The following is a 13,912-nucleotide window of genomic DNA, read 5'->3' on the forward strand; positions in this document are numbered from 1 at the left end:
TTCCTACTTTTGCACATTCCATGCCCCTGGAACCATTCCAGTAGCTAGTGATACTTGAAAGATCATTACTAATGCATCCATTATTTCTTCAGCTACCTCCTTCAGAACCCTAGGGGGTAGTCCACCTGGTCTGTGACTTATCTACCTTCAGACCTTAAGTTTCCCAAGCACCTTCTCCTTAGTAATAGCAGCTACGATTACTTCTGCCCCCTCACACTATCAAATTTCTGGCATATTGCTAGTGTCTTCCAAGGTGAAGACGGACACAAAATACTTAAGTTCATCTGCTGTTTCTTTGCTCCCCGTTTGCTGAGCGACAAAGGGAAACGGCTAACGGTTGGTGGGAAGGAAACCAACACAATGGGTAAGCATATTTGATCTCATAATTGGATTCTTCATTGACAGTAATCCTTATAGGGACAGCAGTAAGTGCTGCTGGTAACTTAATTTCTTTCCACATATGCTGCTTTACTGGCCAAGTTCCTGCAGCATTTCTGTTCTTGTGGAAACGAAGTCCAGTTTTTTACCCAAGGTGCCCTGCATCATGTCTGGCATTACCATTGGGCTAAATGGGATAGCCTCAGATCTAGCAACAAAGCTGAGCATTCAGGAGGTGCAGTGGGCTATCAGCTCTGATTTCTTTTCCACAATAACCTTTTGGTCTGTTATTTCTTTTGCCCTCCTGATCAAGATAGGGTACCAACCATAGTTCAATGAAGGTCATGCCAGGACATATCTAAAATGAAATGTCAACTTGGTGGAGTAGTAGCACAGAAGTACATGTTCTAAACAGCAAAATAAGAATGCAGTAGGTGCAGCTAAGAGATGTCCCAGCCAGTCCTATTGCATTCATTCGTAATCTGCAATTCCTCTCTACAAGCTGCTTCATTACAGTTAAATCACTAGTACTTTTTTAACATTGGCATATTAGCTTATTAACCTTGTTAATCACAGCCCTATTAGTCTGTTCTCAATTGTTAGAAAGATGCATGTATTTAAGCAGTATCTGTTAATCTGTGCTTTGGTGAACTTTCCGACGATTGCTCTGCCCAGGCCTCATTTGTTCTTTGGTCCAATCTTGGATAGAATGGTGAATTCCAAACATGGAGTGCCTTGTAAAAATGCTATACATTGGCATCGAAGGGAAAACAACAAAATGGTGGATATTGTGTGTTTATCAAAGTAACATTTTTTGGAAGGTTTTTATCATTTAAAACTTGCTTTGTCAATATGCTTCCTTCAATCATAAGATTAATGGTGGGGGTAATTGCCTTTGATTGTGTAATGTCGAATTCTACCTGCAGTTTCTTAAAAGATGTAGCAATCCATATCTATGTGCAGCAAGACGTAGATGATATTTGAGCATAGACTGATAAGTGACAAATGTTACTCATGCTTATTATCTACTATTGTATTTTAGTCAATTTGGCCTCTTGGGAAAGCCTGCTTCAATTGTGGTCTAGCCAACGGTCTACTTGGTTTACAAATATTGAATTGCTTCAGAATTGAAGCTGTCAGTTGTGTCGATGAAGCCTGAAGTAAACTCTGGTTATTATCCTTATTGTATATTTTTGTTATCTATAGACTAGCCCTGAGAACTGCTTACAGGTAAAATACTACTTCTGTTCCTATATGTTCCTAATCAAATAGCTATCATTTCATGTTTCTAGCTACTTTCGGAAAGGTAACTACTTTGGTATGGCATGTTTTGCCAACATGCCTGTCGAGAGTGAACTGGAACGAGGTGCTCGAATGAAGTCTGTTGGAATTCTTTCCCCATCGTATACACTTCTGTACAGATACATGCATTTTCTGGAGAATCAGGTCAGGTGAGAGCTCTTATGCTAGTTTCTCTTAATATGTGATGAATCAATTTAACACTTAAAGGGTTAATGTGCAATTTTTTTTAAATTAGATTTCCTCTGGTAATAGGTATTAAAGGTCTCTTACTGATCCTTAAAAGTACCACTTGTGTTCATAATTAGTCTCAGGAACCCAATGTTCTTAATTCGTACTTCTCGGTGTAATTGTTATTCAAATCAACACCAATAGATTTGATTTTATAGAGAAAGACTAAAAGCTGTTGTTGCCTGATTTGTGCCGATGTTGCTCATTAATGACAGTTAATTGGGTTTTCACTTTACTTTGCCCTTGCATTGGACCATTTGCTTATGATTTTGGTTGCCTGGTTTTGTTTATCTTTCTTGTCTTTTCACCAGTTAATGACTACTTTTATGATTTATTGTGGCTTATCCTGTAGGGTGAAGGTGATCATTTTCATATTGCCTTAGTATAGTATAAGAAAAAAAAGACACATATGGCAGTGCTTACAACTAAGCATCTATTTCTCCTTCAAAGGCCTTGGCTTCTTGCTAACATGCTGACTGTTGTGCAATGCTTCCTGTCGATTGTACTTTTAACAGTCTTTTGTAAGATCAGTATTGTTTCAACATTTTACCACAGAATGATGTGCAGTCAAGTCAAAATTTACCATCGAACAAAATGGTGTCCATTGTAGAATCGCTAAGAAGTTATCTTTCAGGTGACCGGATTGAAAAGGTTTGTTTAACAGAGACTGTGCTGCCAGGCAGGTAGAAGATTTGAGTGCTCCATAGCATTTCTACCCACCTGAAAACATTACACCTTACAGAAACTAGAATTTTCTGTGTGTTATAGTCAGACATTGGTTTTATGTTTGCCCATTCATTAAAAAGATCATTCTTGTCTATTAATCTTTGGATGATAATTTGGATGATAGCAAAGCTATTTTAAACATCATCCTACTTGGGCATGTTTTTCAACAAGAACTGTTCTGTGCATTCAAAGGCTAGTTTACATGAAACCAGTTTCTATATTCCTCTTTGCTAATTAACATACCATCACATAATACCACAGGGATATATTTGTGTCTAATGTAGTAAATATTTCTCCAAGTCTCCGTGCTAAGTTTACTCAATTGTCACAGATGTACGGTGCAACTTCAGACTCTGACAATTCAGTTTTCTCCATAGTTTCTCTTCTGAATAGAAGCTGTTTAGTTACAAGAAAAGCAAACCACAAATAGGTGCAAGGATCTATAAGGATTTTTTCCAAAAGTTTTGAGTACTTCCCTTGTAATAGAAAATATTCCTTCATAGTTCCTAAAACATGTTTTCATATTCCTCATAGAAGGAAGCTATTCACTTTTGGGCTCTATCAGCTCTAGAGGCAATATCCGGCCCCCCATCTATTTCCCTGTAATCTCTTCTCTCTTGCATGAACGTCCCTGTTTCATTTCTCTCCTGCCAACACTGGGGTGAATTTGTAATGCCTAATTAACAATAACCATCAATCTTTCACTGGCCCCTCCCTCATCCCCAGGGTGCAAGAGGACCATTGGTCACAGAGAGAATGTGCTGACTTCATACCAGCGGCACACAAGGTTAGAATTAAACCTGAGCTATTGGAGCAGTGAGACAGCTAAATTACCTGTGCCACGATTGCGCCACCCTTTCTGTGCATCTGCCCTGTCCTAAAAATCATCAAAATTCTCTCTAGGGCTAGTCCAAGAGAAAGGAACTCAAAGCTGTCATGTTTTAGCTATTAAGAATACTCGAGGCTCACAGAACACCCAGAATCTTTTAGGCCTTCTACACAAATAGTATTATAGTGGAACATTTATAATCTTTTTCAGTAAAGAATGGAATTGGCATTGAATGGAAGACAGTGAGCTGTGTATTTTATTTAACTTAGAGACACAGCATGGCAACTATGGTCTTTCAGCCCAGCGCCACCCAGTTACACCCATATGACCAATTAACCTACTAACCGCCATGACTTTGGAATGTGGGAGGTTACCAGAGAAACCAGAGGAAACCCACATGGTTACAGGGCAGGTGTACTACTTACAGATAGCAGTGGAATCGAACCTGATCACTGGTGCTGTAATAGTGCAATGCTAACTGCTACACTACTGTGCAGCCCTTGATCTATGAACCATATAAATTCCAAAATCAGTAACAAATGTTTCTGCATAGTTTGCCCAGTGATTATCACTGTATGTTTTCTTCAACTCCTTTTAACACCAACAAATTTGTTTTGGTGTTGTCTGCCCTGATTACAATCATTTCATGTAGATGATATCCCAACCAATTGAAGAAAATAAAGCGGCAAAAGGGAGAACAGCTTTCGTTATTGTTTAATGGATCCAAGCTAACTGAAATAAATGAACCTTCCTATAAATCACATAGTAGACCTTTGTTTAACATTGACATCAGTACATTGTAAATGATTGCCTCAGATTTATGTAGATCAAATCTCTCACTGGTAGAAATATTTTAATGAACTATAATGTACATCTAATAGATCTAAAACCATTTGTGACATGCAGAAATGAATGTAAACAGTGGTCGCTCACTTAGCAAAACTATGAAATGCCAGGAGTTGCACATTTTTATTTTACAACTCCTGGCATTTCATATTCTTTGCAAAGTGAGTAAGTCCTGTTTACATTCATTTCATATCTTTAAAGATCTTGAGCAGTATCATTTTGGCGGCCATGAAAGATTAAACTTTTCCCTCCATATGTGTTGAATGACACTACTGTCAACAGAATAGAATATAATTTTATTGTTACTTAACATTTTAGAACAGTTCACAGAGTGACAGAGACAACTCTATGTGAATTTCGTGGACCTTGAAAAGGTTTGATACCATAGGGAGAGTCTGGTGAATTCTCAAATCATATGGGATACCTTCCAAAATTGTCTAGCTTATTCAGAGTTTCTATGCTAATTTCACCTGCACAGCTGGGGACTGCAATTTGAGCTTTGAAGTCAAGACAGGAGTCAGGCAAGGCTGCATGATGATGACGATATTGTTTAACCTGGTTATTGACTGGGTTATGAGGCAAACAACGAAAGATAAGCAGAGAGGCATTCTCTACTTTAGAAGACTTACACTTTGCAGATGACCTTGCATACTGTCATATACACACCAGCACATGCAAGAGAAAACTCGGTGCCTCTGTACCTTAGGTGGACGGGTTGGACTCGACAGTTAGCCAGAGAAAGACTGAGACCATGGCCCTGAATATAGAGTCCTCTTCCTGTCAAGGTATATGCCGTTGACTTACGCAACACCTACCTGGGCAGCATCATTTGGCAGGATGGTGGGACCAAGGATGACATCCAGTGGAGACTCAGCAAAGCTAGAAATGTCTTCAGATCACTAAACAGCATATGGGGATCAGCCAAGGTGAAGCCGTACCAGAGCTGTGTTCTGTCCGACTCTTGTATGAGTCAGAAGGCTGGTGCATGACAGAGAGCAACCTTGCCAAGCTCTCATCATTTAAGGGGACCTTCATTGTGCTCCTAAACCCCAGCGATGTAATGTGCAGAAAGTTTTGCCATAGCTCAAGACAAGAAGTTTGCGATGCTACTCCAGTCCATACAAAACAGATATTTACAATGCATGCAGTCAGGCTTTTTTTTAAAATCACTTTTATATGCAATGAGTGACTTCGATAGTCCATAACAGTCAAAGGCCATGGGCACGTTGGGGTGTAATATTATTCCGCTGCACAATACCCTTCAGGAAGAAGCTGTTTTTCAGTCTTACTGTCTTGGGTAAGATGTTTCTGGATCTCCTACCAGATGGTAAGAGATTGAACAGATGGTGTCTGGGATGGTATGGGTCTTTAATGATGTTATGAGTGTGCTGTTGGCATGGAAAATTGTAGATTTTCTCCAGGTCTTGCCTAGTTTCACTGTCTGGGTACAATTAGAGAGAGGTCCAAGATCCAGTTACAGGTTGTTGTGCCGAGACCTAGATTGTGGAGCTTGATAGTCAGCTTGTTTGGTAGTATGGTGTTAAAGGCTGAGCTGTAATCAATGGGAAGCATCTTGAAGTAGGTGTCTTTGTGCTCCAGGTGTTCCAAGACAGTATGAAGGGTGATAGATCAACCGAAGATGCCATTTCTCTTTGCCTTGTAGGCAAACTAGTGCAGGGTCGAGGTAGCCCGGATTACCTCTTTGATTTGGGATTTAATCATTCCTTCTAAGCACTTGGCAACCATGGATCTGTAATGATTAAGACATGATGCTGTTGACATCTTGGGGATTGGTATGAAGATCGATGCTTTGAAGCATGCCGGAACCATAGCCTGGCACAGCAAAGGCTTGTGAATACTAGTCAGAACTTCTGCCAGCTGCTCGGTGCAGTCCCTGAGGACTCACCTGTCTACGCTCCCTGGTGCCGCAGCTCTGTGTGCGCTGACTTTACGGACTTCATGCCTCACCTCGTGTATGTTCCTCCATCCAGTGTTAAGGCTCTCATCACTGGTTCCTTGTCCTTATCAAAGCGAGCAAAGAAGTTGTTTAGCTCTTTAGATAGTTTGGTGTCACCATGAGCAGAACAAGAAAGCTTTCCTTTGTAAACTGAAATGGATCTGATATCTTCCCCCAACACATCAGGGATCAGTGGCATTATGTCTCAATCTGTACTTTATGTCTACACTTGGCTGTCTTGATGTCTCTCTTATGATTTGATCTGATGCTTTGGCATCACTGGATCTGTAAGTAGTGTCACAAACTTTGAGCAGGTTTCTATTTCGTTGTTCATCCATGGCTTCTGGTTCGGGAATGCCTGAATACTTTTGGTACTGATACTGATGTATCTGAAGATTTCTGTGTTTCTTGGCCTTACTAGAGTAAAGAAAAATAAATAACTTTTTATTTATATTGTGTCATCAGTTTATGGTTTAATTTTAATCTTGGTGCCAAATAAGTTATCCTGTTGACATTCAATTCACAACATGTATATGCTATTCTGCTATGCTGGGTGATTATTAATGTTGATTCTCATGTTTGGAAAATTAGTCAGTCTACTGTTTAATGGCTATGGATTGGATTAATTAGAAAACAGAGAAGAACAGAACCAAAATCCTGAAATTTAATACTTGTGCTGAGAGAATAGATTTTCATCAAATATTCCCTTGATTTTGATGCAGAGGAACATGTGACAATGAATGAGTCAGATGTTTTGCTGTGATCTCATTCCGATGAGAGTTGTTTGCAGAATTTGAGCTCTAAAACCTTTATCTAAGAAAGGAGCATTATAAGCCTCCTTTTTTTTTCCTGTGACTTTTGGTTAAAATCTGGACCCATTTGCAAAATTTCTCAGTTGAAATGCTTAAACGAATTGAGTAATATTTTTTACTGGCAAAAGAGACAGAGTTTTTATATATCATCTCATTTGCCAATAGGCAAATTTCACAAAATGATAGAATCTTGAAATACTCATGGAATATATTGTAACTTTTACAGACATCAACTTGAAATTCCTGGACATTATGCACAATTAGAAGCTTTTTATGAAGACAAGAAAGGTATTTTACCTGCTGGATTGAGCAGCAAAGGAACCCCTACATCCATTCAGCCCCTTCACTGGTTGCCATCAGTTAACAAGTACATGTATCCAGAGATGAAGGTAACAAAATATATAGCTATTTAAAACATTTAGATAGGTTATTCCAAGGTGAAGGTAAAATAAGTGGTTTGAAACATTTAAACAAAACAAACCTGTTAATATACCAACTCCTTATGTGAGGCATTATTTATCATGCTGGTGCACGTAGGGGAATGACACTTTAATCATTTGAAATTTAAGCCAACTCTGACCCAAGTGTGTTGCATTTCCATTCCATCAATAGAAGACTTTTTATACTAGTTCATACTAAAACTGATTTATCCCAAAAAAAATTGTGGAGAATTTATATTCTTTCTTAGTGTTTCTGAGGAAAGGGTTTGAATGGTTTAAAGAATATTATAACTTGGGCATTTAAGGTGATGGATAAATTTAGCACAAAAGTGCAGTCTCTGGGTTTTGCTTTAAGATGAACTGCATGTTTTTCTTTAATATGAACAGTAAATTTGCATGTCTCATAGGAAGCAAGGTTTATTCTCCATATAGTTTTTTTTAAATGAGAAGTTTTATAATAAAGATTAAAAATATGTGTCAGAGCCGTATTAAAAGGATAAATCTAATCCTACTGGAGGTTAATTACAAGCGAGTTTAAAGCAACATTCTGACGTGGAGAAGAGATCAAATCTGAAAATTTCCCACGCTTAAAGCTATTTATATTAAAATATTTGTTTATATTATCTAAGACCATCTATAATGGATATGAATAGGCATTCCAACCTTCCCAGATCAATCTGGAGTCTCCTGGAATTGAACGAAAAAAGGCAAGCCTAAAGCTATCATAAATAAAACATGCATAATGTAGAGTTAATAGCAAAAATAGAGATAATTGGACATGATCTGATAACCATGGTTGATTAGTTTAATAGTTTGCGTTATAATATTGTTCAGTGTTTTAGTTAAAGCATGTTAAACTGCAACTATTTAATGGTTTTTACATGTGCCTTAATGTCAGAGGGGGAAAAACCTTCAAAAATCACTCTTGGCTCTTTCATTCGGTGATTTGAAGCATGACCTTTCAAGTTATAAGAATTTTCATGTGAGTTTTGCAGCTCACACTATTCACATTACCACTCCAGAGCCTGTTGCCATTGGTGTGCTAAACGTTCCTGTGCTGCCAGGTTGGCCACCACTTCCAGATTAAGAAATATTGGCATGGGGAAATAAATCATGGGTGGTTATACCAGGCAGTATACTCCAGAGCAGTTGAACGTGACCCATTCTGTTTAGCAAATTGATTGTATTTAGCATCAATTGCAATCTGTAGAGGGAATTTCTACTCCAACTTTAGAGTATAAACACAGGTTCCTACTTAGAACATTCCTAGTCTATCCACGTTACCATAAATTTTATTCATTTCATAAAATAGCAAGTAACACTGCTGAAATTCTTGTCTTGAAACAGATCACTCACCCTGCAGGATGCATGTCACAGTTCATCAAGTTTTTTGGGGAGCAGATAATGGTTCTTTGGAAGTTTGCACTCCTAAGGAAGCGGATCTTGATTTTTTCGCCACCTCCAGTTGGAGTGGTCTGCTATAGAGGTGTGAGTTTTAAATAAATTTGTCTTTTAATATAACTTATATTTCATTTTTCTTCAGCAATACAGAATCTATGAACAGATTAAGCACAGACCATTTTACTGTTGTTTGGTCAATGTTTCTCCAGTGCCAGTTATTGACAGGAAGACACATAGTTACTGCAAGGTACCCAACAATTTAATTTGGCAGAAACTTGGCAAACTTAAGTATGTCATGTTTAAGTAAGGCTGTCAGTTTTATACAGCTAAATTGAGTCATTGGTTTAATTTTTACATTAACTGGTATGCTATATTGTAGAAAAAATTTAATTCCCAGTCCTGATTTTCATTAAACCAGAATGATTGGATGTTTGTCTCACATCGAAGCTCACAGCTGCTCAGAACCATCAGGGAGCTGAAATTTCATGTTCTTGATGGCCTTTTAGTGTCCCCTTTATCACTGAATACCTTTCAAAATGCATGCTGCAATGTTTTATAACCATCCGTTCTTAATCTGTTTTAACTAACAGTGAACTAAGTTGTCTCATAATTTGTTTTCTCCCAACATTCCATTCTAGTTTACTGTTGTTGTTGTCTGGCGAATGTTTCACTGCCTGGGATTGGTGGAGTTCCTGAATCCAAACCTTACTTTTATATCAGTGTAGCAGACATAGAAACCCTGGAGAATGAGATGTCCTATGTAGCCTGTAAGTATTAAACAAATATTCATATCTGTCAAAGTCTAGCATATGGTATAACAAGTGAGTGGTCGAGGAGCTGTAAAGAGCAGGAGGCAGGAAGAAATAAGTGATGGGCCTGATCTCAACATGTTCCGGACGCAGTGCCAAATAAAATGTAATATGCTAGAAACACTCAGCAGGGCAAGGAGCATTTGAAAAGAGAAACAGAGTTCAGCTTTCAGGACTAAGAACCTTCACCAAAATAGTTCTGGTGACGAGTCTTGGGTCTGATCAGCTGGTTGTTTCTAGCAATTTTTAATGTCAGATTCCAACATCTGCAGCTTTTTAAAATTAACTTTGTGGATATTTATTCCTGGACCTTCTAATTACCCAAGTAATTTAAGATGGAATGTCAGTCTAGCTAAGGAGTGTATGTTTAAAATAATTCCATATGAAATAACTAAATAGAACAGAGGTAGCTGAGAAGTGATGTGTTGTAGCTGCAGCATGTGAAAGCTAATGGAATCCGTTGTGATTTATGGTGACCACATCTGCAGCAAGTGTGTTGGCTGCCTGAGGAAATTTGTTTCAGAGTTCTTAAGCTGCAGTCCAATCTTCGTTCACAGTGATGTATCAACAAGGACAAAGGCGTCTGGATGCTTTTGCTCAAGGTGACCTCTTGGGTTAATTATGTTGAATACGATCATCAGCCAGGAAAAGAAATGTGTGACTGTAAAAGAAGTAAATAGAAGGAATTGGCACATAGTTCTGAAGAAGCTTTAACCCTTGTCCTTGCATGAGGTTTGATGTTCTTGCAGTCTTGTTTGAACAAGACTGCAGGAGGGATGTACAAACTGTATTGGGGAGTGGGGTTGTGATTGAAGTTGGGGGAGAAAAGAGAAATGTTAAAGGGGATAGTATAGTTAGGGCTAGGTGCTCTTTCCTCTGCTGCAAGGTAAAATTACCAAAAATTTTGTCCCTAGCACATTGCCCAGTTTAGGACATCTTTTGTAGGCCTGTGAAGAACTTGGGAATGGGGGAGGAGGATCTATTTGTGGTGATCCACATAAGCACTAATGACATGGGTAGGACTGGCAATGAGATCTTGTTGAGGGATTATGAACACCTTAGGGCAAAATTACAAAGCAAAGGTGATGAACCCTGGGTCAATAATTGAACCAAGTGTAAATTGGCAAAAGGTAAATAAGATTACAGAAATGTTGGTGCTGAGATTTTGTAAGGAGAAATGAATTCTGATTTTTTTGGGGGGCATTGGTGCCAGTACTAGGAGAGGAGAGAACAGTTCTATTAGGATGGGCTACATTTGTATCATGTTACCAGTGTCTGGGTGAATCACAAAACTAGGGTAATAGATGGTGTTTTTAAGCAATTGCAAAGAGAATGGGAAGGTTAATAAATTAAAAAGTGTCTGAACAGTAATACAAGTGACTGAAGGTCAAAGCATGATGTGGAAGAGGAGAAAATATAAGCAGAAGATTGTAGCAGGAACTGGAACTAGAGTAAAAATCTTAAACCTCAGGTCTTAATCTGAAAGTACACATCATTTGTAACAAGATAGATGAATTGTTTGGACAAATAAAATGAGTAAGTTGAGCTCTTATAGAGATATGACTGGGCATGAACTCAGTATTCGAGGTTCTTGGACATTCCAAATGGAAAAAAGCAGAAATAGTAAGGAGGGGGGTTTGGTTCTTAATTTAAAAAGTGGTGACCAGATACAGTGGATCATGATGTGAACTCTTTTTGGGTATAAATAAGGTAGAGTAAGGGTAAGAATAGATCATAATGATCAATGGGACAGGTGGGGAAGTATCAAAGGTGAGAAAGAAGGGAATCACAGTTAATATCGGTGATTTTTAATCTACTTATAAATTGGATTTACCAAACTGATGCAGAAGCTGGAAGAGGAATTTAAAGGGTGTATTATGTTATTTTTTGGAGTGATAAATTGCAGGGCTCATCAGGGCACAGGATATTTTAGAATTTGTTGTATGTGATGAGGTAGGATTAATAGATTGTATACTGAAGATTCCTCCAGGAATTAACAAACATAACACTTTTATTCCAAATAGAGTTTGAAGCTGAACACCTTGGGTCTTTAATAAATATTTTCAATTTATAAGGACAATTTCAGTGATATGAAGGAAGAGTTTATCAGAGTGGACCAGGAAAATAGTTAAAAGGAAGGTCAGGATCAGTGGCAGATATTTAAACAGGTGTTTGTGATAGATTTCTGCTGAACATTTCAAAGTTTAGCAGGAATTTATCACAATCAGAAAGGACTTGATGAGAAAGATAATGGAATTGTTGGCTTTGTTGCAAAGTTTGCAGCTGACGTGAAGATAGGCGGAGGGGCAGGTAGTTTTGAGGAAGTAGACATAGACAGATTAGGAGAATGGGCAGATGGAATACAGTGTCGGGAAGTGTATGGTTATGTACTTTGGTAGAAGGAATGAAAGGGTTGACTATTTTCTAGTGGCGAGAAAATACAAAAATCTGAGGTGCAAAGGGATTTGGAAGTCCTTGTGTAGGATTCCCTAAAGGTTAATTTCCAGGTTGAATCTGTGGTGAGGAAGGCAAATGCAATGTTAGCATTCAGTTCAAGAGGACTAGAATGTAAAAGCAAAGATATAATATTGATACTTTATAAATCACTGGTGAGGTCTCACTTAGAGTATTGTGAGCAGTTTTGGGCCTCTTAGAGTGGATGTCCCGAATCTGAAGAGGGTTCAAAGGAGATTCACGAAAATGATTCCAGGATGAAAGGGCTTGTCATGTGAAGAGCACTTGATGTCTCTGGGCCCGAATTCACTGGAATTCAGAAGAATAGGTGGTGACCTCAGTGAAACCTATCGAATGGTGGATGTGGAGAGAATGTTTCTTATAGTAGGAGTGTCTAACACCAGAGGAGACAGTTGTAAAATAGAGGCGTGTCCTTATAGAACAGAGATGAGGAGGAATTTCTTTAACTGGAGAGTAGTGAATATGTGAAATTTGTTGCCACAGGCAGCTGTGGAGGCCAAGTCTTTAAATATATTTAAGGCAGAGGTTGATAGAGCTTTTGATTGGTCAGGACAAGGAAGGATGTGGGGGGAAGCAGGAGATGAGGCTGAGAGGAAAAATGGATCAGCTATGATGAAATTTGGGAGTACACTCAATGCCAAAAGACCAAATTCTGCTCCTGTATCTTATGGTCTTATAGCGATCTACTGGTAGCAGAGTAATCAAGGAAACTATTAAATCTAAAATTTGAATATATAAAGTGGCAAGGGCTAGTAGTAGATCAGAGGATTGGGATGTTTTTACTGGAACCAGCATTTTTTGGGACCAAAAAGTTAATAAGATTGAAGAAATTAATAAAGTAAATTTGATAAACAGCAAGATCTTTTATGGAAATTTAAAAAGGAGGTATTTCAAACAAGTGTGCGACTGAGAAGCTTAATGATGGGAAATGGCAGATAATTTACACTAATAATTTGGATCATAGTGGAGAATTTTTTTTAGATATTCCAATGATAATTGTTGGGCTATTTTAAATTGTAATAATCCCTGTGGTAAGGGACAAGATATTGAGCGAGGAGGAAACTAGTTTCCAAGACCAAATGGCTTGCATCCAAAAAATTAATGGAAGAGCCATTGATTTGAAATTTTTCAAAACACATCAAACTTTTAAGAGGGTAGCAGTGAATTGCAAAACAATGAGCTTGATGAGCAAGAAAGGACAAAGCAATCAATGGGAAATTATAAGAACAACAAAAGGACCAAGTTTAAGCTACCTAGCTTCTCAAGCCTGCTCCACCATTCAGTCTAATTATGACTTGTATTCTCCATTTGTCAAGTCCTCTCAGTTTCCTGGTCTTTCAAAAATTTATGTACATCTATTGTAAATAGTTCCAACAATCTAGCCTCCACAAATCTCTGAGGTATTTTGAATACTTGCTGCAATAGAAATTTTTATGCATCTTGGTTTTAAATAAATTATCCTATAACTTTGTCCTCTCATTTGAGATTCTATTAGTAGAAACATTTTAAAGTCTTCCATATCGTGCCCCATAAGGATCCTCTGTTTCAGTAAGATCACCCTCATTCTTCAAATATATACAAGGTAATCCCTTCATCTCAGAATATCAGACTATACTCTACATTAACCTATTTTTCAACTACTACCTTCAAGAAAGGCCAATATGCTTTTTGCCTTCCTAAGAACTCACTGCGCCTAATTTGGAATTTGT

The 13,912-nt window shown here is 38.1% G+C and overlaps 1 protein-coding gene across 1 annotated transcript in view; it reads left to right on the top strand.

Annotated features, from left to right (window-relative positions):
- dennd11 (DENN domain containing 11) overlaps positions 1-13,912 on the top strand; it is a 47,072-nt gene that overhangs the window by 10,484 nt on the left and 22,676 nt on the right. The window contains exons 3-6 of the mRNA XM_072267682.1: positions 1,671-1,829; positions 7,305-7,467; positions 8,866-9,004; positions 9,558-9,686. Coding sequence (XP_072123783.1) covers positions 1,671-1,829; positions 7,305-7,467; positions 8,866-9,004; positions 9,558-9,686 — 590 coding nt within the window. The remainder of the gene's footprint in view (positions 1-1,670; positions 1,830-7,304; positions 7,468-8,865; positions 9,005-9,557; positions 9,687-13,912) is intronic.

The sequence above is a fragment of the Mobula birostris genome, chromosome 9 (assembly GCF_030028105.1).
Source record: "Mobula birostris isolate sMobBir1 chromosome 9, sMobBir1.hap1, whole genome shotgun sequence".
Classification (NCBI taxonomy): Eukaryota; Metazoa; Chordata; class Chondrichthyes; order Myliobatiformes; family Myliobatidae; genus Mobula; species Mobula birostris.